At 40.7% G+C, this 26,563-nt stretch overlaps 2 protein-coding genes and 1 long non-coding RNA gene across 3 annotated transcripts in view; all 3 read right to left on the reverse strand.

Annotated features, from left to right (window-relative positions):
* The window catches only part of LOC103380695 (gamma-aminobutyric acid receptor subunit rho-2), a 26,737-nt gene extending 16,712 nt beyond the window's left edge, over window positions 1-10,025 (reverse strand). Inside the window, exons 1-2 of the mRNA XM_025057043.1 lie at window positions 9,628-10,025; window positions 5,616-5,722 (exon numbers count right to left, since the gene is read on the reverse strand). Of these exons, the coding sequence (XP_024912811.1) occupies window positions 5,616-5,722; window positions 9,628-9,752 (232 nt within the window). The 5' untranslated portion in view covers window positions 9,753-10,025. The remainder of the gene's footprint in view (window positions 1-5,615; window positions 5,723-9,627) is intronic.
* Window positions 10,026-17,786: 7,761 nt separating this feature from the next.
* ube2j1 (ubiquitin-conjugating enzyme E2, J1) overlaps window positions 17,787-26,563 on the reverse strand; it is a 40,863-nt gene continuing 32,086 nt past the window's right edge. The window contains exons 6-8 of the mRNA XM_008312715.3: window positions 25,741-25,870; window positions 24,374-24,511; window positions 17,787-18,693 (exon numbers count right to left, since the gene is read on the reverse strand). Coding sequence (XP_008310937.1) covers window positions 18,394-18,693; window positions 24,374-24,511; window positions 25,741-25,870 — 568 coding nt within the window. The 3' untranslated portion in view covers window positions 17,787-18,393. The remainder of the gene's footprint in view (window positions 18,694-24,373; window positions 24,512-25,740; window positions 25,871-26,563) is intronic.
* LOC112487213 (uncharacterized) lies at window positions 21,028-22,714 on the reverse strand. The gene is made up of 2 exons (XR_003050092.1): window positions 22,552-22,714; window positions 21,028-22,458 (listed from the first exon to the last, which is right to left on the reverse strand). It is a non-coding gene; the product is annotated as an uncharacterized LOC112487213 (long non-coding RNA).

Here is a 26,563-nt window from a genome sequence, read left to right on the forward strand (position 1 = left end):
AATCCATCAGAGTTCCAAATGTGACTGTGAAGACATTTGTGTGTTTGTTTATGTGCGGGGATTTATTCCAAAACACATTTTATTGCTTGGTTGATTAGTTTATTAGTCTGAGAATTATGAGTCACTCCCTGTGTGTTTGAGAGAGAGAGAGAGACAGACAAAGAGAGAGGGGGGAAGAAAAAAAATCCAGAAAACAACACAATTCCAGTCAATATATTCAAAGTCATGTTTTGGTTTCCTGAGCCGTACCAAACAATTTTTTTCGAAATGCAGGAAACGTTCTCATGTGACCTGGTATTTGTAGCTCTTCACTCCAAATTAATGAGCCGTATTAATACCTCAGTCATTCAACCTAATGAGATGCTAAAAGATGCTAAAAAACAGGTAATATGATCCCTTAACCAAAACCACGTTAGCAAGAGCTGTTTGAGGTAGTAGGAAAAGCGGTAATACCGCACCATCGTTGATGATTGCCAGATCATCTTCCAAAAAGTAAAAGGATATGACTCTTTTTGAATGAAGTTTTTTGGTTTTTTTTCCACTGTAGCCCGGTACCAAATTATTTATGGACCGGCACCGGTCCCTGAACCAGAGGTTGGACACCCCGATCTAAAACCAAAACCAAAAATCTATTTTATTTGCATGTCTGGCCCCCCTAGGAAAAACCCCAAAAATTCTTTCCCTCTGACAATATAGTTGGCGCCCCCTAGTGTACTGGAGCTGTCAAAATGAACAAAACGAAACAGTCAAACCATTAATTTAGCTGCGCACTGTATGTTAAAAAAAAGACATGAGGGTCACTGTATGTTGAGATGTCGGACGTTTAGCTCCATAAGCTAGGAAAGAATGAAGGTCAAGCAAAAGGCAAAAAGGACAGAGCAAAGGAAGCAGTTGGGCTCGTATTCTCCACACATCTTCACCTCGGGTCTGTGAAAACAGCCTTGGAAAAACACTGTTCTCGTGCAAAACAACTTTTCGGTGTGTTTACCAGACCTAATCACTGTCGATCTGTTTGTTCTGCAGCGTCGGAGACTTCTGCAGATAATTTGGCTTTGAATGAGGCACACTGAAGGAATCCTAAAATGAGTTCGAAGGCCAACGCATCGACAGCACAGGCACTGAAAGTCCCGAGTTGTTTTGTTTTTTTTCTCGCTGGTTATGTATTGTGCATTTATTAAAAATAACAATAATAATAATAAAAAAACAAAAGCTACCGGGACGAAAACAATTTTTGTTCTGAAAGGTTGAAATAAGAAAATGTCAACATGTTTAGCTGTGGGAGCGGACGATGGGTATCACTTGATATCTGATAAGATTTACGCCGTAAGGAGAAAAAAAAAAAAACAAGCTGTTTATTTCAGGCCTAATCTTTTCATTTCCCAACACAAAAATAAAGGCGTTGCACCTCTTGCACTTTAGTTCCCTTGCACCCGATGCTTATATTCACCTCCTTCTGATTCTACATTACTTACATATGCCTTTAATACGGGTTTTTATGGTCGTTCGTTTATAACGTTTTTATTTAGCAATATTTGGTGTGTGCAGGTTACTTTATAAATACATAAAGAAGCCAATCTCACAGAGTAATAACTTGCAGTGAATGCAAGTGCTTAAAATGTGGCAATCGTCAGGGCCGCCCAAATAGCGTTAGCGTCTACAATGCTACCAAATATGTAAAGAAACATCAGTTTTTAGGAATGTATTTTCTTGCTTTTATTTACTATTTAGTAATTATAACATTTGTTTAGCATAAGAAAATGTTTAAGGAACATATTTTCAGTGTGTGTTGGTCTATTTCTTGTCAAAAACCTGCCCGTTTTGTGCTACTTAGCGACATGCTAGGGTTGAGAAGCAGAGCAGTTTGATTACAAAGGGGCGAACCGCCAGGTCTACACAGATATTTACGTCATCATGCCTTAGTTGCAACGGTTGCACGAGGTGCGTTCAGGTGCCATCAGAAACTGGACAATCTGACAATTACGACAGTTTGAGTTGTACGGTTCAGTGACAAATGGTTGTTAACAAATAAAATAAAAGCGTCCCAATTTTCTGAGTCGCCCCCTAGTGGCCCCCGAGTTTGAAAACCACTGGCACACTGTACAGTAAATAATCAAAATTTAGTTTGTTTAGGAGAAAATGTCCTGGGCTACTGTGTATATAAACAACATATATAAACAACAACAAAAAAAAAAGTAGTCATCTGGTGTGCTTTTGAGCAAAGGTTCTCCGTGTCAGAATCAATCTTCTACTGAATCATCGTAAAGCTCAAGGCTTATAAGTCTCACTACCAGGATTGGTACATGGGTCTATATTTAGACCAGGGGTGTCAAACATACGGGCCGCGGGCCAAAACCGGCCCGCTAGGGTGTTCAATCTGGCCTGGTTGATGTTCATTTTCAGGATATTTTTCTGTTAAAAAAATGTATTATCTCATTAAATATGAATGAGTCATAATATTAAATATTTAATATACTTGTACATATTTGCATGGAACCAAAAGGGGGATAAACATAAACATAAACATATCTAGACTTATTGTAATTTATAATTTATCGTGTTATGATTGCACCGGTCTGGCCCACTTGATGTCTAATTAGGTCGTATGCGGTCTACGTATACGTCGGCTTCACCGGATCTCCAGCTGCTCTTCATCAAAAGTTGTTTACCATACAGTAATCGGACTCCCACAGATCAGACTGTCCACATGTAGTTCTTACACATGTGTAGGAACAGATCCTCCATTCCTCCCCGTGATACCGGACTGTTCCCGTCGGCCGGGGATTAGCAGCTGTAAATCCATGCTTGATTCACACTGACTAGATTATGCAGCTGTGCCCATCCATTAGGCATGTGCTTCACAATCCATGGCTCGTGTTTTTTTTTTCTTTTCTTTCCCCACATGCAGGTGGCTAATATATGACATGGCAGATTTTTTTTTTTTCCCCCCCCCCACCGAAGACCATATGGGCTGCGTCCCATTAAAAACCATCACTTGTTGTGATGACAAATATACATTCTCCGCAGCTGTCGCGGATCTGCTTCATTGTGTTGCAGCAGGTTACGGCTGCAGTGCAAGAAGCCTCTAATTAGGATAACAAAACCCGCACACGTTCCCGCCTGCGTTCCCTTGATAATATGGAAAAAAAAAACAAAAAAAAAACACGCCTCCCCGTTGCACCAAACGATTAACACTTCGATGCTCAGCATCTTTTATACTTCGGGAGCAGTTCTAAAGTACAAGGCAGTTTAGAGACAATAAAATGCTCCACAGTCAGGAGTTGTTTGACTGTGACTTGGGAATTTGCTCCATGGCCCAGAATGGCACACAGGAGCATCGTTGGCCATAACGTTCCACCATGCAGCAAACAGGAAGTGGCGGAGTAAGAAGATTTCATTAGTAACACTGCGTTTAGCCCTTCTGAAGCGGGGACGGCAGCTGTCGCGGCACACGCGTCTCCCGCACGCACTCGAGGTGTTTTATGGTTATTTACTGACTCTAACGTGAACGATTCTATCCTGATGCCAAACTCTAGTGCAACCTTAACCTTCAAAAATTCAAGTTCTCCACACCTACTTAGAGGTTTGAGGAGCTACCGTAACAGATACAACTCCAGCTTAGTAGTTGCTAGCATCTGCTAGCTACAGTTTTGTGCCCGGTTCAGTGTGGAATCATGTTTTGTAACCACCTAGCGCCACACTCGGTCCCTTTGGGCCGTGGTGACCTCTGATTACCGTAATTTCCGGACTATTTAGCGCACCTGGATATAAGCCACACCCACTGAACTTAAAAATAATCACAAAAATAATCGTACAAATAATTGTACATATATAGGCCGCACTTGTCCACAGGTGTCCACTACTAGGCCGCACTTCTCCATAAGCCACAGGTGTCCACTATGCCTATAACACGGCTAGTTTCACGTTAGCTCTTTCCTGCTTCTGCACTCCGACCGTAGTTGGAATGCACAGGGGAGACTTAGTGATCTGCTCCAGGGTCGAAGCTAACATTAGCTCCGGGGCTAACTCCTCACAGTGCTCTCAACGCCCCACGGACATATACGCACGCTGCCATTCACAGAAATACATACGCTACTAGCATAGCTAAGGCACAGTAGCCTACCAGAAAAGTCACTGATCGCAAACTTTTTTACTAACTTCGTTAGCCCGTAAAAATCCATAAATTAGCCGCATAATTGGTCAAGCCGCAGGATTCAAAGCGTGTAGAAAAAAGTAGTAATTACGGTAACTGGTAAAATATTAGTGATTTTTGATTTTTTTGTTGTTGTTGCTCATGTACGTTAATTGCCTGTTAATGAAATTAGCACTAACGTTAATTTGAACTAAGTGTTGAAGGCTCTTTTTTACAGTGAAATGCACAGGGATGTTACTTACAATAATTTACTTTAAACCGATTTTTTTTTTTAAAAAAAGCGCGGAAAAAAGGCCTAGCTACCACTTCAATGTAGTTTGCGCTACAATTGAAACTTTCGCTGCCTGACAGTTTTGAAAGGCCATTTCTTTAGAAGACACACTTCTTCAGCTCTGACTGAAATGTTCCCTTTCACCAACTGCACTCAACCCGCATGATCAGCGGAATGTTAAGCCTCTCTCTTTTCAGTTGGTGTTTAATATCTGAACAAAGTGGCGGCCCTTTTAATTTGGCCGCCGTTTAACTGTGCGGCCACCGCGCCGTGTCCTTTATCCGCTAATTGTGATTGTGTTCTGCTTCGACTGCAGTCGTTCCTGTCATACGCTCCACCCCCCCCAGCCCCCCAAAAGGCACGACCGAGGTTTACCGAACCTGTTGACAATGCTGCTCATGCCAGCGAGAAACAAAAATCGGAAACCACAGCGGTGTTCTCCCTCCCATCTGCAGCAGTAAATGAGATCCCGGAGGAGCAGAAAATTCACCGTGGGAGAACAAAATGCTCCTCCCTCCTGTACGCAAGCTGGCAAAAGGAGCTGTTTAGTTTAATAAATAGGCATCGCGTCTATAATTGCCTCTTCAAATCCCCCCCAAGACGGTGCCTTAATACTGACACTCGGGCTGCAGAGCCGGGGCGCGGAGATGTCCTCGGTTTGACTTCTGCTTCCACGGACCTGTCTGATCAGCGTCATTTCAGGGAGATCTCAACAAATAACAGCTCCGAAAAACATCTGTCGGCTAAATAAATATGTCGGCAGCAATTATCGAGAAGCTAATTGCGAGATTTTTTTTTTTTTTTTTTTTTTTTTTTTCTTCTCTCATGCACAACCTGCTGCATATATCCGTTTCTCTGTTTTCCTTAGCTCGGGGCTGTGAGCGCAACACCTCACCTATTTCTGTCTCCTTGAAAACGTGGCAGCGAAGTAGAGAGGTGGAAAAAACAAAAGCCCAGATAGGTGGTGAGAATAAACCTGCCTTTTCTTCCCCCCCTGTCAGGCTCGGGCTCAACAAAAGGTCTCTCTTGACGTGAACGGCAGAGAGTCAGTGTCAACAGAGTGCTAAGCTGAGCGGCGCAGCCATTGTCTGATGTGACTTAAAATAAAAAGAGAGACACAGTACCGCCAAAGACACCAAAATAACATGTACTTATTTTTGTAATTGTCAGGAGCAGCTGCTCCAGATGCCTCACCTGCGAACGCGGGCCTCATGGTGAAGTCGTGTTCGTCTATTCGGAGAAGGTGGCTGGTCTTCACCTTGCGGGTTTTGGTTCCATCCGAAGCTTTTTTGGCAAGAGGGCTGAAAACGCACGAAGAGACACGGGGAGAGAGGAGGGAGATTTTTACACATCTGGAGACAGAGTTTTATGAATATACTTTTTTTTTATTGTTATTATTGTTGCTATCAAAGGGCATGAAGCCCGTGTGATGGTTCGCCTAGTGACTAGAGAGACAGTAAACACAGCTGTCAAAATGTTGGCTTAATGTCCCGAAAGCTACAAAAAAAAAACCCTGGTGGAGTCGTTACAAACACCTACCAGACATTTTATTTGGACCACATGGACGTGGACATGATTGGCACGCCAAGTGCGCACCCTGCCTGTGATCTAGCCGTGCCTAAAATGGCAGAAAGATTGGAGCATTTTGAAAGAAATTACACAAGATTATAACACATTTCTTGAACGAATCCCAAACTGGGAAGAAATTCTGGTTTTTAGGTGGCTCACAAATTCTCGTGTTTTTCAACATGGGGTTGCGGTCCTTTTTTGGACCCATTGTTTTTTTAGTTTTGGCCAACTATCGTCTGACTAATTTTTTTTTTTTTCCCTTACTGCTGACTGAAAATATCATCTGGGTTGACGTGATTTATATTATTGTGCATTTGTGTAACAATAATTTCCTAGTGAAAGGCTATCGAAGGAAAACGCTAACCTATTGCCGTACTCTTACAAGTTATTATTAGGGATTTCCGATATTATCGGCCCGATATTAGCATATTATGTAATATCTGTAAGAATCCTTACTAGTTTTTCCTCCGATAATGAAAACCCGATAACGCAATGCATGGGTTTCGGCAAATGACGTGTGCGCTAAAAATAGCTTTAGGGATAAACGGCTGTATATTAAAGTGAAGGTCACTAGATAGCGGCATTGCAGCTCATTTAATTATTCTCATACTCATACAGCGGTTGGTACAGATACATAAATAAATGTTAGCATTCCTATATCGGAATCGGAAATTAAGCGTTTGGAAAATATCGGCTATATATTGGATATCGGCAAAAAGTTCATATGGGACATCTATCGCTATCGTTTCTGAAGTCCATTTATTACAGTTTATATGACAAAAGTAGCAGTTAGCCTTCAGTCATTTTAAGCTGTTCAGTTTATATTCAAATTGTTATTTAAGCATCGTATGCAAAATTCAGGTTGTTTACAGTAGATGTTCCAGGATCACAGTTTGTCTCTTCAGCCCGGGGACAGATCCTCGTCACGCCCATGTTCACTGACCGCACGTGACCACAGCTCTATTCCACTCTGGAACATCCCAGTCTGTTCAGGTTGGACATAGTGACCTGGTTAAAGTACCGTGGGTCTGAGTCATTCTTAACAATTAACTTGCATGCATTCAAATGCACAACAGCAATCACTTTTCATCTGAAGTTTCAATTTCCGTCGGAGCACTGGAGCGCACATTCATATTTATGGGTTAAGACGTACACTTGTGGGTGTCTTTGCCAATCACGCGTTTCCAGCGAGACTCAAGTAAAATTTGAACTAAAAAAAATAAAAAATAAAATTCACATCAGCATCCACTGACCTGAAATCTTACCAAAAAAAAAAAAAAAGACTTAGACCAGTTGTGTCAAACATAGGGCTTGAATGTTCAGGATATTTTTTGTGGAATTATACTTCATTAAATATAAATACAATATAATTATATTTGATATCTAATATATACCGTATTTTCTGGACTATAAGTCGCACTTTTTTTGTCATCCTTTGGCTGGGTTTGCGACTTATACTCAGGTGCGACTTTTATTATATTTTAAATTATAGTATAATATATATATATAATATAGAAGTATAATTTCACATGTTCGTTATTTTTACACTGACAGCCACTAGAGGGCACTCTAGGCTTGTGTACTAGTATCTGCCACTCCTGTACCCCTGAAAATTTAGATATTTGTTATTTTCACACTGACAGCCACTAGAGGGCACTCTAGCTAGCTAGCGGGTGTGACTTATATATGTTTTTTTTCTTCTTCATTATGCATTTTTCGGCTGGTGCGACTTATACTCCGCAGCAACTTTTAGTCCAAAAAATGCGATACTTGTACTTGACAACACGGGGACATTGCTTTCCTGGACAAATTTGAAATTTTGAAATTTTACTCCAGTGGGATTCCAGGAAGCAATATCCAGTAACGGTCACTTTGCTAAGAGCATTAGCGATCCTGCTAAATCCTGAACGAAGTGGGTATTATATCCTTTAGAAAATCGCAGAGTGGTATAGCGTGACCCAACACTCAGTTGCTAACACTTTCAGGTAGTGCGCAGACACCAACCTTTCAAGAAGGCAGCAGCTTAAACACACTCACTGAAGATAAATAACTCAGGGCTCAGCGATACCGTTAGATTTGTGATGCATTTTCTTTTTGCTTTTCAACTCCTCACAAAAGACCAGATTTCTCCCCGCACTGTCAGGGAACCCTTTTTTTTTCTTAAAAAAAAAAGATGTTAATCACAAAGACGGAGCTTTTCCAAAGTTTTTCTTCAAAGATTGAGCTGAACTCGCCTGACCCGTCTCTGCTGCTTCTCCTTCACCGGCTCCATCTGAAGAAATATTCATTTCCCATTTGAATATTCAATTCAAACATTCATTCTTCGAGCGTCACAACAGACGGGGTCGTGTGGCGAGTACAGGTTCACTCTACGGCGACTACTTCCATCCAGCGGTTTGGATGGAAGTGTAAATAAGTACGTGGGTGTGTTATTGCTGTGAAATGTCAACTCGGTGCAAGTGCGTGGCTCAATTATGTCCTCATGAAAAACATTGAGTGTGGACTAATACAGAGGCACTGATGAGTTACACACCCACACAGACGCACAACACAAGGACTGATGCGTACACTGGAAGGCACGGAGGGAGAGAGAGAGAGAGAGAGAGAGATAAAGAGAAAGAGAGAGAGAGAGAGAGAGAGATAGAGAGAGGGGAGAGAGACATCTGATGTTGATCTGATTTGAGATTTGCGGATAAGAAGAGATTGATGGAGTATCAGCAGAAGGACTTTATACTTTACTGAGAGAGATAGAGATAGAGAGAGATAGATAGATAAATAGAGAGAGAGAGAGAGAGAGAGAGAGCATCTGTACATTTGTCTTTGGTATAAGCACTTATCAGTTGTTTTTTTTTTTTTCCGTTCAACTACACACATTTGTACACATTAACGCTCAGAAAAAGCCGAAAATAGAGACGACATCTGTCGATTAATCACAAGACTATCGACTATTTAAACGCTAAATCAAACAGGCATATTTGACGGATGGATCAAAATGAAATGAATTCAATGACGATAAGGGATAAGAATTAGATGCTTTTCTTCTTCTTCTTCTTCTTCTATAGTTTTCCGTACATTTTAATTCTGTTGATATTTATTGATTTCACATTTTAACTGAAGCTCAAAAGCTCACGGAGCTTTCTACGATTTAAAACGCACTAAAAAAAAAAAAAAAAATCCATCTATATCACCCAACAGTTTATAGTGGAAAAATCAGAGCCATTCAAGCAGACAGTTGTTTTTTTTTTTTTGTTTTTTTTTTTTTCTCATTTGCTGTACCGTGGTCGCGGCAGGCGTGGGTCAGTGCGTGCGCTCTGGCTGCGTTTTACGCACGTTCTGTTCCCATGGTTAGAAGGAAGACGTTGATACGGAGGCAGAAATACGAGTGGACTCAACATCTGGGATGGATCCCAGATCCTCGTGTGTTGACCGGTGTCTCTCAAATATTTTTTTTCAATGCCACGATTTAAAAAGAAAAAAAAAAAACCCCAGAGCATGCGCATCTTCTGCGTAATGTTTCCAAACAAATTACCGAGTTCTTCTATTTGCGTGATAGAGGGAGGGAAAAAAAAAGTCATAAAAGCTGACATCCCACGTCGGTCACAGCCCTACGTAGGAAAACAATGAATGTGACACTTACTTGCCGACCTTGTGGATCTCCGTCGGCGGCGTCGACCATCGCTTCTTCCGACTTTTGTGCCTCTTGCATTCGCCGATGAGGATGAGACACAGCAGGAGGAGCAGGAACCTGGCGTAGCGCGCCATGCCCACTTCAAAGTTCCCGCAGCGAGTGTGTAAGTGACGGGGACTGAGCTGCTCGGCGTCCAGGAGGCGCTGTGGCTGCGACCATCTTCCTCTGATAGGGGGAGAGGGGAGGAGAGAGAGGGAGAGTGAGAGAGAGAGAGAGAGAGCCACCTGATATGCTCTCCGATTGGTTTTCAGATCGATTCATCAGAGTAAATTCCTCTGTCAAATGTAAACACTCAAAATAGCAAGAAATTGGCTTTGCTATTTTTTAAATTTATTTATTTTTGAAAATGTTTCTCAATCAAAAGGAGAAACAACTAAAAGAGATCAATTAGAAATGAATGGGTGAAATATATGTACAGTATATATGTGTACAGTAAATATGTGTGTGTAAATAGCCCATATACATAGACTGTAAGAATGGGATAAAATTTGCCGGTGTGATAATATATTAAATATATCACACTTTAAAATAGATGTCTCAAACCCTCGGCCCGGGGTCCACCCCAGGCCCGCAACCTCCTATCATACCTCAAAAGAATTCAAGATATCTCAAAGGTACCTAAAAATGTTAAGATACGTCAAAAAGTCAAGATACATCAAAGCTACCTCAAAAGGTCAAGATACCCCAAAGCTACTTCAAAAAGTCAAGATACCCCAGAGCTACTTCAAAAAGTCAAGATACCCCAGAGCTACCTCAAAAAGTCAAGATACCTCAAATATACCTCAAAAAGTCAAGATACCTCAAATATACCTCAAAAAGTCAAGATACCTCAAAGCTACTTCAAAAAGTCAAAATACCTCAAAGTTACCTCAAAAAGTCAAGATACCTCAAATATACCTCAAAAAGTCAAGATACCCCAGAGCTACCTCAAAAAGTCAAGATACCTCAAAGCTCCTTCAAAAAGTCAATATACCCCAAAGCTACCTCAAAAAGTCAAGATACCTCAAATATACCTCAAAAAGTCAAGATACCCCAGAGCTACCTCAAAATGTCAAGATACCCCAAATATACCTCAAAAAGTAAAGGTCCATAACTAATACTCAGACTTGACTGATGATGTACTGGCCCGTCTATAAAGAGGTGAAATGTTTGCTAGCGAAATGTCCAAAAAAAAAGTGGTTGCCACCTTTATCCCATTGAAATATAATAATAATAAAAAAAAGCAAAACCGAGGATGACAGGATTCTAAATATAGGTTCAAAAGAATGTCAGTGCACAATTTAACCCGCGTTCATAGGAACAAACTGTTCTGCATAATTTAAATTTAGGAAAACCTCCTGTGTGAGCCAAATCATTACAGCTTTAACCGAACACCGTGGCTCGGAGCCAGAGGGTCAATAATTGTTACAGCATCATTGCAGATGCTGCCCCAAACCATCTGTCCGTCTTTACTTCAATTTGCTCCTCGGTCTCGGAACAACATCCCAGGAAATTTACGCTCATTTACTTAAACTTAAACTTCGAGCGTCTTTTTTTTTTAGCCTTCTCAGCTGAACTATAGTCTGTTTATTCAGAGGCGCCGAACCTCGCTTCAGTCTCTTCACGTAGACGCTCAAAGCCCCAGTGGGAGATGAAGGTCAGTGCATGCTGGCAGTACTGCAACACTTGTCCACAAAAATTGAAGAGGGTATCCTGAGACAACCTAAAATCATGTGTCCCCCGGGCCTAAAGTTATTTTTAATTTGACCAGGGACAGAGGACAATGTCAATGGAGACCACCACTTTCTGTATTGGGAATGCAAACCATGCCTTTTTTTTTGTTTTTTGTTTTTTTTGTCTTGTGTAAGGACTGAAATCCAGTTCCAGCACGTGTCAAACTCGAGGCCCGGGGGCCAAATGTGGCCCGCCAAGTCATTTTGTAGGGCCCATGGGAGCTTAAAAATGATTTAATAAAGTCCATGCAGCAAAGTTTTTTTTATTATTATTACACAAAATGAACAATATTTGTACCTTGGATAAAAAATTATTAAGTTAGCTAAGTCAGCTAAACAGTCTTCCAGTGTCCATTCAAATTTGGTCAAAAATACTTGTCAAAGACATCCGAGATTCCTGAGCATACACTCTTTAGATTTGAAATGATTCTACCTGTCTTGGAACTTTTTTCGACTTATCCATAGTCAGTAGTAGTAGACGAGGCAGACAATCTGCCTCGATGTTGCCTTCGCCTTTTCGCCTTCTTCATTACGTCCATTTAGGTTGTCTAGAGTGTTCCTGGAGATGCGATTGGGCTTTTTAGTGCGACTACTGAGGCTGTTGTTCCATTGCAAACCCAAAGAGGGATGAGCATTGTGCTCCACTTGCTCTCAAACACGTATGGTTTAAGATACTGCAAAGCTTCCCCCAAAACAGTTAAGATACCTCAAAGCTTCCCCCCAAAAAAGTCAAGATACCCTAAAAAATGTAAGATTCCTCAAAGCTACCTCAAAAAGTTAAGATACCTCAAAGCTTCCCCAAAAAGTTAAGATACCTCAAAAATGTAAGATACCTCAAACCGACCTAAAGATGTTAAGATACCTTAAAAGGTCTAAATACCTCAAAGCTACCTAAAAATGTTAACACACCTCAAAACGATACCTCGAAGATACCTCAAAAAGTCAGTCCTCTGTAAATGGGAAACTTGACTGTTGCCCTAACTTTTTATTCCAATAAATTTTTCTATCTATCGATCTATCTATCTCTCTATCTCTCTATCTATTTCTCTATCTCTCTATCTATCTATCTATCTATCTATCTATCTATCTATCTATCTATCTATCTATCTATCTATCTATAATATATTTTCAAATAAATGAATCAGGTATGCAAAGGTTTACGCTGTTCTATACATTTACTAAATCACACCCTTTTTTTGAGTCTTTTACTTTTTCCAGCACTGTACAAATAAATGTAGAGCCCCTGAAGCAGGGCAGACGTTTATTCCCTTGTGACGGCTTGCGGGGATTCCCTCTGGCTCTTTACATTTCCTCAAAACATTAAAAGACGAACAGGAAAAACACAAAACAAAATAAGACAACATAAGAAATTTTTTTTTTAATTTATACCTTTTTATTGGCTCCACCATTGTTAGTCAACGATGTCCGATATTAACTTTTGGCCAATATCGGATCTGCCGATATTGTCCGAATTTCTGATTCCGATATCAACCGATATATGCAGCCGTTTGGGTTAAAGGAAGAGACCGTGTTTTTAATCTGTCAGACCTATCGTTTTGAATGACAAAAGTAAAGGGATATGATTGGATTCTTTTTGAATGAAGTAAATTAGTAAAACTGAAGTACATTTTTGTCACTGTGGCCCGGTACCAAATGACCTACGGACCTGCACCGGACCCCAGACCAGGGGTTGGGGAACCCTATTTTATGTGCTTCATTTAGTTAAAACTCGATTGCTATTCATGAAAATCAAAGAATACAGACATTTAAGATAATATTTTTAGCAGTAATTTTCTCTTTTTTCAATTACTATTCATTACCCCACTGAATGAATTCCAGGCGACTCCAAGGTTGAAAACACACTGATCTAGTCCTTCCAGAATTATGAAGGAAGGAAGAACACACTGCACGACTACCACACAACAAAGGCCGCCTTTGACTTATGTGAATTCTTTATGCAGGCTAACATAAAAGGCAGATGTACAGGGATTTGCAGAGGGAGATTCTGCCTAGAGTCAAACCTACCACCAAAAAGCTGAAGATTCTGCTAAAGTAAGAAAGGACCCACAGAAGAAAAAAAAAAAAAAAAAAAAAAAAACCCCGATCCAAAAACAAGCGAACGCAGNTTTTGTTATGACCTCCTCTGGCTGTGGGTACGCAGCTATATTCGTTCCATACGTTTAAAAAAACTCCCCCCAAAAAAAGCCGTCGGCCAATAATGAGAAGACTTTAAAACAAATTTAACCAGCCTCACAGTTCTTTCCAGTCCCGTGGCGGTGATAAAACTCTCCTTCGACTTAATTAAAAAAACGGGGGCAAATGTGAGAGAATGTTTGAGTCCTTTCATATAAGCACGGCCCGGAAACCGAACCGAAGTGTTTACATGGTTTTATGAAAAGACCAGTAAAAATTTGATTAGCTGCGTAAATGCGAGCGTGGAAGAAGAGACGGAGCAAGAAAAGACTGCAGCGTGAGAGCGGGGTCAGACGGAGGGGATCGGAAACCTGAAATGAACCCGTTGTTCACCGGTGCAAAATAATCTGCCGAAATGATCCCATCAGTAAATGAAGTCACGGTGATGAAAGCAACGCTGCAGTCAACGCGTTGGCATCTGTGGAGCCGTTACTTCTTCCCCACTTGATAAGCAACTTGAGTTTTTAATCTTTCAAGCTGCATGTAGAACCGCGCAGGTTATGATTTATTTTTCTTTATTATTTTTGTTTTTACGTCACACTGTGTTGAAATGTTGTTTTTTTTTTCTATGAGAATTTTTTATTTATTTATTTTTTACATTTTTTTTTTGGTAAAGAATTAGCTGCAGTGGAACAAAATTACTTAAGTAATTAATTACACTAGTCTCCGACTCCTGTGTCGGCAAAGGGTTGTATCAAGAAGGGCGTCTGTGTCACATTCTGCACATCTGCAGTGGAAATTTCCACCTCGGCTCAGCCACTCCTGCAGCCACACCCCCTAATCAGTGCAACTGCCGCCACCTGCTCACCACCATTTATAAAATCCACCACATACACGGCCACACTCCAATCACTCATTGCCAGATTGTTCTCGCTCTCGTGCCCACTTTCCACCACTTGTTTCTGGACCGCTTTCCTGGTATTGACCTGACTTTCCCTCTGTCTATAACTATGCAACTCTTTTGTCGTCCTGTGACTTGGTGGTAACCTCCCCCCCCTCCCCGACCCCCCCAACCCTATTCCTGAATCTTATCTCAAGGTCTGGATCCTCACCCAGCTCTCACCTGCAGGGAGTTTGCCTAATTTGAAGTAAGAGAAGACCTGGTTCGTTTGTGCTGCTGTTGGGTCCTCTCTCTGTACCTGTGGCACATGGGCTATTAAAAACACTGCTGCTGTGTTGACCTGGAGACAAAGAGGAAAAAGACACCAACGTGATCCAAGTCAGTGTTACACACTTTAACATTTTCAACCACACACTGAATCCATATATTATATATATATGTATATGTGTATATATATGTATGTATATATATGTATATATGTGTATATATGTATATATGTGTATATATATGTATATATGTATATGTATGTATATATGTATGTATATGTATGTATATATGTATGTATATATATGTGTGTGTGTAATCTCATGTATGTTCTATATCTGCTGTAGTGCCTCTGCTGACCAGCAGGAGATACAAGCAAAATCTTTGGTTCCCACACCTATTCATTCAGAATTGAACAACTCTCATGATATTCCAACTGATAACATGTATATTTTTATCTGTACAAACCACTGTATGAGTTGCTGCCCCCTAGTGGCTGGAGGCTTGTTATCATTCAAGCATTACAGCAGTGGTACATTTATGTCTATATGTGTGCCATATTCCATTGGAAGCCCCTCCTTCCCCCCGTCCCCCTGGGGGCCCCGCCCCACTATTTGAGAAGTACTGACCTAGTAGTATTTTGTCCAGGAGAGGCAGAATTTATCCAGACTTGCTTTTATCTATTAATGTCTGGATACAACTTTTTCATGTCTGATACTGATACTGCAACTTAGAGTATCTGTTGATACCGATATGAGTCCGATATCTTTTAATATTTGTGGTTAGGTAAGGGATTGGGTTATTTTTGTTATGTTTGATCGTGAAATTTTGACCAATATTGTTTTGATACCGATCCTGGTTATCGTATCGAGCCGTCTCTCCTTATTTCTATAAATCAGTCACTTGCACTTAATTCTTGTCAAGTCAGTTTTATTTGTACAGCCCAAATTAAAAAAAAACACCTCCTGTCTTGATAGGCTTCGGTTTTTATATTGCGAATTGAAGCTAAAATTTTCCTCCCATTGCAAATAGGAAAAACATCAAGGACTGTTTATGTTGTCGACGTTGTATTGAAATGACATTTTTTTAGGGAAAGGCTGTCATCCTCACAAAAGAACCCGTTTACACTTTATTGTCGTCCCTGCACATCCCAGCTGTCGGTGTGTATATTTCTGACAGACGGACTTTTAGTATTGACTCCAATTTAGAGGCGCAGAGATAAACTATGTAACGAAATTTAAACGTTAAATAATATTCGGTTTAATCAAAAAATTGAACTTAAGAGTCACTAAAAAAATTGATTTTTTTTTTTTCAACCGCTTGTTACGATTGCTATTGAAAAGCTACTGTTCTGCTTCAAAAAGACACTTTCTGTTGAAGTATTCTGCGCCGCAAGGTGTCTTTAGACCTTTTTCTCTGTTGTTAGTTGTAATGAAAGATTGTGAGCGAGGTCAAGAGCACTAACTGACGTGCGACAGATTCTTCTGTTGCTAAAAGCAGTTGCCTCTAACTGTAACTGTTACAGGTGAAGTACGCACACCTATGAAAAAATATTACCATATTATCCGGACTATTTTTTTTCATCCTTTGGCTGGGTTTGCGACTTATACTCAGGTGCGACTTATATATTAAACTATATTATTTCGCGTTTGTTTATTTTTTTACACTGACAGCCACTAGAGGGCACTCTAGGCTTGTGTACCAGTATCTGCTACTCCTATAACAGTGAAAATTTACACGTTGTTATTTCTACACTGACAGCCGCTAGAGGTCACTCTAGGCTCGTTTACCAGTATATGCTACTCTTGTACTACTGAAAATGTACATGTTCGTTATTTTTACACTTCCAGCCACTAGAGGGCACTCTAGGCTTGTGTACCAGTATCTGCTGCTCCTGTATATTGCCCTTTTTTTTTTTTTTCATCCTTTGGCTGTTGCGACTTGTACTCCGAGTGACTTATATATGTGATTTTCTTCTTCCTTATGTACTTTTTAGCTGGTTTGACTAATACTCTGGTGCAACTTATAGTCCGGAAAATACGGTATTAACGAAAGATCCGGGACCTTTTTTTTGCCAGTTTCAGTTTTTCAGTTTCAATTCTGTTCAGTGTTGTTTAAAGGAAAATGGACAATAAAACAAAATTAGAGGATACATGTGTAGGGACGCTTTGTGTAAACAAGTGTAAACAAGTCCTGTGAAGGGGTCAGCTAAGGTAGGCCATCAGTCCTTTCTACAAAAGGAGGAACCAGTGTTCTAGTTACTATATCATTTCCAAAGATTCACTCTGTAGCTCTAATGTATCATCTGTCCTCAGCTACGCCAGTGTCTAGTCTACTATTTGTCTTTTAAATTCAATTGTTGATGCCAGCCTGGGTTTCTCGGAAATACTATTTGAGTTTTCGGAAAACAGCATAGTAAATAGTATGCCTTCGAAACAACAAAACAGTTTGTGGTAACACTCCGATGTTTTGTTTGTTTACTTACATATTTGACAGACACAGATTCCCCGAGGCTGTTGTCCAAAAAAAAAAAAAATCGTTGTCCATTTCACTGCGAACCACTGGCAGTTTGTTGAGAAATGCAAATGTCGAGAGGCCATGATGGGAGCTGTTTTCACATCTCCCGCAGTCAGCGCGACTGCTCTAATCTGATTACGTCTAACAACACGGAGGCTAAAAATGAAAAAAAGCAAACTTGGGCTCTGCGCTCTTACATGCAGGTAGGCCGCGGCCCTGGCAGTCAGTGTTATCCCCAGATGCCCCGTAATGGGTACAAAATTTCTTTAATTTGTCACTTTCCCGCCTGTCGACTCAGGAAGTGAGGACACCGGCTCGATACATCTGCTCGACACACAAACACACACGGGGGCATTTAGGAGACCATCGGTCTTTTGGAAAACAACATTAAAATGAAATGCTGTTTGAACACTGTTAGTCCTGTTCCAGTGTTTGATTTTTGGACGTGTGCACGAGTTGAACGCTCAAAAAATCGTCTCTCTCTCTCTCTCTCTTTCTCTCTCTCTGTCTATCTCGCTCTCTTTTGTCTTGTGTTCTACTTTGTCTACCAGCGTGTACACAGGACACAGATTACCAAGGGCTTCGTCTGTTACAGCTTCTTTAATGTCCCTCGGCAGCAGGAGAAAAAAAAAATAAAAAAATTGAAATTCACAACACCGGGACGTAGCCTCAAATGTAAAACGATGCAACCGTCCAGAACGTCACACGTAGAAGAATGATTAACTATCTCACCATCTACCGCATGACAAATCATCCTACACTTCGGATAAAAACAAACTGAAGAAGCGTTAGCCTCGGGCTACTATACAAACAGTTATACAGAAAAGTAACATGTGATGAACACAGGTGGCTAACCTTGAACAACAAAAGCTTCAATCCTTGAAAAAAAAAAAAAAAAATTAGCACAATTAAATTCACATTGAGTAAAATACAACATGTGGGCGTTGAAGTGAGTGGAGTCCCTCCTGCAGGAATGAACGATTCTGGCTTAAAACCCTCTTCTGCCGACAAGAGTGAACGTCGCAGAGAGCAAAGGTCGCCGCCTCAGTCCCGCCCGAGCTGGTCAAAGATGACTTTGAATGGTGGCAGCAACAGGCGGGGGGGCCGAGGGGGGGGGGGCGAGTTAGGGGGAGTGAAGAGAACAAGATAGAGGAGGTGGCATGGTCCAGTGGGTCGGCGTGTGTGGGGTCACAGCTCATAGTCAAACTTGTACTCGTGAGACAGGTAGATCCTGCGGAACACGAGCGCGGCCAGGGCCAGGGTGAGCAGCACGATGAGGACGGCCGAGCCCGTGTGGCTTTCTTCCTGAGGCTGACGAGGGGCAGCGGCGGAGGTCGCCCTGCTGGCCGCGTCTGTGACCTCTCTCTGACCCTGACAGCTACGCTGCTGGGCGCGACGCTGCCGGGGACTGAGAGGGCGTCCAGGTTCAGGTGCGACCTGGGGCTCTGACAACTCTGTTCCTGTTTCTGCGGCCGGAGAAGCCTCTGACTGTAAAGCAGGAGGAGGAGGAGGAGGAGGAGGAAGGAAGGAAGGAAGGAAGGAGAGGGAAGCACAGAGGGTCAAATATTACGTAGTCAACATTAGTTACATAATTAGTTCAAGCTGTCGGGCCAAGCTGGGACAACTTCGATTTCACATGGAGTTGTGATTAACGTTTTGCCGTTACATGTAGTGTTTTAATTCAACACCATTTGGATTAAAGAAACATGGTACTTCTAATTATTCACATTCGCTAGCTAAAAAAGTTGAGCTTTATTTTTATTCTTTCATTACGTTGATTTTTCTATCTATCATCGACATATCTATCTATCGTCAACATATCTATCTATTTCACTTCCACACCTTGTTAGGCTAACTTACTACATACAGGCTTTTGTGCCATCGACATATCTATATATCTATCACTGACTGAAGAGAGCAGCGACTCCATGTGGTCAAGTCCACTAGACGTCTTTGTCCTTTAATGATGAGTATCATCGACATATCTATATATCTATCGTTAACATATCTATCTATCATCGACATATCTATCTATCGTCAACATATCTATCTATCGTCGACATATCTATCTATCTTTCTATCATCTATCCATCCATCCATCTATCTATCATCCACCTACCTATCTATCAATCGATCTATCTGTCTATCCATTGATCGATCGATCTATTGACAGATCTATCTATCCATCTTTCTTCCTACGAAATTACAAAATATAAGAACCCTGCATTTCCAGACAGGAACAGTCGATCATCAAAAACCATTTTCGTTCTACTCCTATATTTAAGCGGCGAGCTTTACGTCTTAAAGCTAGGGCTTAAAAGAATCCAGAAATTTACGACCCCTGTCTGAATGTTCATCAAGCGTCGGTCGTTTGTCACTCCCTGCTCTTAGGCCAAAATAGCCGAATTACAGGGAATAAAAGGTTGTAAAGGGAGAAAAACCTAAAAGCTTCATCTGGTCATAATGGATCCTAAATGTGTATAAAAATGATGAAGGGTTTACAGAGTCAGAGAGGGTTGTTTTTTTATTATTTTCTGTGCAGGCTGAAACACAACGTCGTCAAGGGAGATCAAGTATTTGATTGATTGGTCAGAATTCAACTTTTTCATTAGAGGGGAAAAAAAAGCAAAATCTTTTTAGCCAAAAAAGTGATAAATCTAATTTGGTTCGAAATGAGTATTCTCTTGATGCTGCAGCTGGAAAAAGCATTTGGTGTACAGACTGTGCATTTGTTTTGATTACTCAATCGGCGAACATCACTCTCAATGATGCGCAGAACCTGTTTGGAGGAGAGTGCCGGTAAGACGGTGAGAAAATGTACTTTTCTGTCTTAGATACGGAGAAAGGCAGTATTCAATTATTCAGGGGGCTTTTGTTCACGCGTTCACATCTGATTGTAGTTCAGTCAATTGTTTGTGATTTTGTGTGGGTGCGAGGAGTGAGAGAACTGAATCCGTCGTGTTCTCAAAATCTTGTCTCGTGTTCAAGGATATGACAAAAGACTTTATAGCACATAAAGAAACTTATTGGGGGAAATTATATTTTTAAAAAAAAAATGGAACTCATCAATCATCAGTCGCTAAGTACGAGTCACAAAGATGATTTCTTTGTTTTCTTAATTACTTTCGGTCTGGTTCTTATTGCGAATTGTTTTTGTGTAGGGATGCCCGAAATTAAGGGTTTGGACAATAACGGCATATCGGATATCGGCAAAAAGTTCATATCATATAGTTCAATCGCGCATATTTTTCTGAATACAAAGATTTTTTTTTCTTGTCATCACAATGCTGTGAACGCAGTCAAGACTTTTTGAAGATTCTTTTGAAAACAACACTTTCTCTGGATTAAAAAAAAATACCCCAAACATTTATACGTCTTGAAACACTAAGGATTACTTTGATTGTTAGGACTAAAATATTTATTTTTGCAACAACACAGCGCATCCATCAAAGGCAAAAAAAAAAAAAAAAAAACCAAAAAAAAAAAAAAAGCAGCCAGACACAGAAACACAAAACAAATATCAGTCGATCAATCAATAGATAAGTCAACAAACACAACACAGTGTGGCGCCAATAAAGTTAAAAAATGTATAGTATGTTACTATCTAGTTTTTTTACCACTACTGTATGGGAATATTTTTGAGGGTCATCATAGCTGACATTTGAAAAACATCGTGATGAGCCTAATAAATTGGTTTTCAGCGTTACTGGATATTTAATGGTCTGAACAGTGTCTAATAAGACACTGGCAAGAAGACGACTCGTAAACAGACTTCATCATTAGCAGCAGTTCTGTCCTTCTTGTAAGTGCGAACGATGGTCGTTTTTTTCCTGCTCGTTATTTTCATTCAAATTAAAATCACGGTATTTCTAAAGTATTTTTCTTTGAACAAAAACAGCCTAGTAGTATTAAAATTCTGGTACACTGTCAGTGAACACAACACGGAGATAGAGTCTATTAGGAGGGAAGAAAAAAACCGCAATTGACTCAACTCTGGCAAGTTGCACGTAACCAAGACAATAGCTGACGTGAGCCGATGAGATTGTGGGAAGCAATAAGCAGTAGACACACATTCCTACAGTTGGTGTCCCAGAGCAGTGTGTGGCGCTATGGGCTGAGCTGACATTAGAGGGGGGGAGGGTGGGGGGAAAGATCCATTTAGAGCGAGTGTTCTAGCCTCCGATGTCAGTGACAGATGTCGAGTGTTATTTTTGGACGTGGCCCTGCTTCATTTCTCCAAAGTGGAAAAAAAAAAAAACCACTAATCTAAAGTTCCTGCTCTGCTTCTTCGGTGGGCTGCCGTGGCTCTTTCAAGAGCAGCATGCAACAAAGTCAATCCTCTTAAGTTTCACCATCTGAGGTGGTGCTGGGGAAAAAGACAGGCTTCAAGCTCCCACAACACATCTGCAGTGATGTTAGCAGAGAGAGAGAGAGGGAGGGAGCCCACCCAAATGCCTCTGCTTGATCCCACACATAACCCAGTACAAATAAAACATTAACGGCGAACAGAATCCGTCATTACTAATTTAAGAGGATTTTGTAAAACAGCGAGATGCCAGCTGTTGATGAATTTACCAAACAATCTTACAACCGAGTGATGTGAGAAAAGGGGTAGGCGGGGGGGCGGGGAGGGGGGTTTCGACTAACTGTAAACACACAGCACCACAGAATCTGTCTGATTGCCTAGCGCGGTGCCTCGGAACACCCACCGATTCTTCCACTGCCATGCATCTTTAATGAACAAAGGAGAAAAGTTCACACAAACGTAATAACGGGTTTATTTCCGAGGGTACTTTTCTGCTCATCCGCCTAACCCCGCTAAATCTCCGCGACTGTATTCTGATCGAATACTTCCTTTCTGTTCTCCGTAAACGCCCGACAGGAAGCTATTAACCAAATGAGGTTGATGGGAATTTGGTTTTAATCACATTATCGGCGCATTTGCATCAATATGATTTTAAACAGAGGAAAAAGCTAAGTGAAATACTACTATATTACTCATACTGTATCATGATTAATCCACAACTACCCTATGATTTAACAGATTAGGAATACATATATTATATCATGTATACTGATATACATAGACATATAGAAGGGTTACCCGTTAACCATGGTAACTACATCACCTCAGAAATGAGGCTTGCGTCAGACTCACCTAGCTCTTTCCTTCCCAGTTATTAAAAGAAAATATAATTTTTTGACATATTTTAGGAATTTAAACTTTCCAGATTTTCCGGACTAAAAGTCACACTTTTTTTTCCATCCTTTGCCCGAGTTTGCGACTTTTAGTCGGGTTCGACATACATTCTAAACTTTCCAGATTTTCCGGACTAAAAGTCACACTTTTTTTTCCATCCTTTGCCCGAGTTTGCGACTTTTACTCGGGTTCGACATACATTAAAATATATAATTTCACATGTTTATTTTCACACGGGCAGCCACTAGAGGGCACTCTAGGCTTGTGTACCAGTATCTGCTACCCCTGTACCACTGAAAATTTACATGTTTATTTTCGCCCTGGCAGCCGCTAGAGGGCACTCTAGGCTTGTGTACCGGTATCTGCTACTCCTGTACCACTGAAAATTTCCGTGTTATTTTCTCACTGACAGCCGCTAGAGGGCACTCTAGGCTTGTGTACCAGTATCTGCTACTCCTGTAAGTCGCACTTTTTTTCCATCCTTTGGCTGGTGCGACTTATACTCTGGAGCAAGTTATATATGTTTTTTTCTTCTTTTTCATTATGCATTTTTTGGCTGGAGCGACTTGTTGTCCGGAAAATACGGTCATCTTAATCAATTCTTCTTCTTCATTATGCATTTTTTGACGATTATGCATTTTTTGGCTGGAGCGACTTGTTGTCCGGAAAATACGGTCATCTTAATCAACTGCGATTAATCATGATTAATTGGTATTCACATGCTTTTTTAAAACACTAGGTGGTGCAAGAATGGTTACTCTTGCCAGTACGCTTAAGCTAGTGTGCAGGGATTACCAGTATGGATGCATCAGTGGTGGGTTAATGGTGGGTGGGTGGTCACAAAGAAAACAAAGGGACAGGATTTGTGCCTATCTAAAACGCAGATTTGCAATCAGCATTTGTGATCTGTAAAGTAAAGGTGTTGTAAACACATTTTCATTATCGTGTGGAAATGTGATCCGTATCTCGTGAAAACATCGCCTGTTTCCCGAAACCTGATCAGTATCCTGTAAAATTAGCATTTTGGTTTTTGTCGTCATCTGTAATGTGTCTCCAGAAGTACGATCTGTTGTGATGACCTGGTTTTACCCCTTGTATAACAAAGTCAACATTTTCCCGGTAGACTTTTGTTGTTGTTGTTGTTGTTGCGGAAGGGTTAGCGGGCTCATGGAAAAACAATCAACCAAAGCTCTGAATTTGCGTGATATTTTTTGTTAATATATTTTAAATATAATACTGACAGGATATGTATATAACGAGCTGTTTTTTAATTGACAGAGCATTGCATGGGGATTTCATTTCATTCCCTGTGAATAAATGAATCCCACTGACAAAAAGGCGTTTTATGATTTTTTTTTTTTGACCTTACAAATGGAAATCGACTTTTAGCAATTTCAGCATTTTAAACACACAGGCCACCCGTCCTTCATTCGTATGCAAGGCCATTCCCTTGAGACTTAATCTTTAATTTCGGTGACTCAGTGGAGCCTTTTCACGGACTTTGATTTAATTCATTTACTCTGATATTTTTGTCCGATATTAATGATTTTTCGCAAATAAAGGTGACCCAATTTGTCCCTAATAATCCACGCGCTGAAACCAACTCCGTTAACTTTGCTAAAACGGAAGTCACAACTAACTACTCCAATTGGTTGTTACCTAGGCAACAACTGCAGCGGTGCACTGCAGCAATATCTCAGGCACAACATCATATTTTACACAAAGTGAGCGTGAAAGTGCGACAGCGAAGGTACAGACACGTTAAGTGCGATTACTTTAACGGTACAGTGAACTTTGCAGGGAACAACTATATCTCTAAGAACGGCATTTGAATGTGCTCGAAACAAAGCCATTTATCTGGGTTTTGGAAAGGTAAAAATGCCAAGTAAGTACAGGAAGCGTCTGCTCTGTACGTTGTCGGCTTGTCTGTATGCAGATTATACAGCGTGTCGTCCCTATTAATCTCACCTGTTCGGCAGGCGACGTGTCAGCAGCAGCAGCAGCTTCACGGCTGGCAGAGGTGGAGGGTTCTTCCAGGTCTAATGATGAAGGGCTGGATTCCGCACCGCCGCTCTCACTCGCTTGTCTGGATGAAGAGGTTTCTGTCTGCATGGAATATATATATATATAAAAAAAACGCAGTCGTCATCATTTTTTAAATGTATTTAGCAACCTTTGTCGGCTAACGCAACGTTTCCCAAAGGCTGGGTCGCAAGAGGGTCCCAGAAGTTTTTTGACTTTTTATTGACTTGGGTCGCGAAGGTTTGTGACTTTTACAATATGGGCTAACAATGTTAACTTAATAGTTAGCAGTGATTTCACATGAAGAAAAATGCTCTGATTGCGTGAGAGAAAATATCGTCGGCATTCACTTCACCTGACCACAGTGAATCCATCACGGATGAAAGTCGTTAGCACCTGCAGATTTCCATAATGTGTTAATGATTATAAAAGTCGGCAAGAAAAATGAAGGCCATCTGCCAAGGCTGTAGACTTTCAGAAGCGGAGTCTGAAAACAGGCAGTGCAGCAAGATTTTTCATGTAGTAATCGGTACTTCGGTAAAAATCTTTACTATAATAACTACGCTTTTTTTTCCCCTTGTATATATCTGTATTTTTGTTATTATAATTAACTTTGGCCAAGCCATGTGTGTGCGGATTTGACGATGCTCAAAATGTCAAACATTCACTGATTCGTTAATGACGATCTAAGATTTTTTTTTTTTTGGAAAAAACGAAAGATTTTTGCCAGGCTAATTTTGTTAGCTGACAGTTACAACAATTACCCCCTAATGCCTGTGACTTCCTCTGTACAAAAGACTTCAGTGACATCCCCCTAACAAGGGTTTCTGCCACTGGCTCTACACACTAATTTCACAGCGTCAGCTATCGTACCGTTGGTTTAAAAGTTGAATAGTCTAGAAAGTTTGGTCGCATGTAAGAAAACTTCGGTTCATTTCACCTCGGGGTCAAAAATATACTTCAATATAAACACATGACATTATTTCGCCATTCAAACCTCAGTTAAAAAAGAGAGAGTTGCGTGCGGCCATAAACACAAATAGGCTCCCAGCTGGAAATAGGAGATTGAAGCCTCGTAAGCGAGGCTACGAACTCGTTTTCACCCAAGGCCACATCAGCATCATGGTGGAATTCGAAAGACTATGAGGCTATAAATGCAAGTACTTTATTTTTTGCGCTTCCCCTACAGAAACCAATTGAATACATTTGTCGCGTCCATACGTTGTCTACGAGGCTCTGATGCTATAAACGGCTCTTCCTCTAAGGTAATGGCGTCACCGTAATGTCAGTCAAATCTCATCCACTTGCAGTACCTTGAAGCTGATTTGCTGAGCCAGTTCTTTAGCCTTGTGGTCTTCAGCACTGGGCTGGCTGTTGGGAGTCAGGTCCTGCAGGGCAGATCGCATGGAGCAGCCGCATGTCTCGCAGCAGAAGTCCTGGGACCTGCGGGAGGTAAGGTTGACACATGGTCAACCTTCTGTACCATTTTTTTTTTTTGAAATTCCAGGACAACAAAAAACCCAAACAAACACATGGCAGAACTTATCACCGTACAGCAGTGGCCTCGGTCGATTCTGCTTGCACCGCCGGTGATATTCTGGTGATTCACTTAGTTTTTAAATACAGCCGTGTTTGCGCTAATCTAGAGGCCAGTAACCAACGCTCTGCAGTCCCTGTGCGGTGGCCCGCCCCATATTTTGTTTGGTCTTTAATTTACTGTTTTGCACAGCTGTGGTGTATGAGATAAGACTGTGACTGTGGGAAAAAAAACATTCTCAGACAACAACAGATTACATTGGACTGGACTATAGCAGGACTACTTTTATAGTTTTTTAGACTTCAGTTTTTTTTTCTTCACAGTTGCCATATATGTAGCAGTGTATTTTATTGACTATACATACGTTCTTTTTTTACATCCTTAATTTTTTACATCTTTAAAAAGTTTTTGCACATGAAGTCTGTGTTTTCAGACGGGTGACTCCGTACGGATTTGTTTCGGGGACGAAAAGCCACGGTTTTCAATAAAACGCATCCAAATACTTAAATATTTGTAATATATATATATATGCATACATATATACATATATATATATATATATACATATATACATATACATATATATGTATATATATACA

This window comes from Cynoglossus semilaevis, chromosome 7 (genome assembly GCF_000523025.1).
Source record: "Cynoglossus semilaevis isolate Cse_v1.0 chromosome 7, Cse_v1.0, whole genome shotgun sequence".
NCBI lineage: Eukaryota > Metazoa > Chordata > Actinopteri > Pleuronectiformes > Cynoglossidae > Cynoglossus > Cynoglossus semilaevis.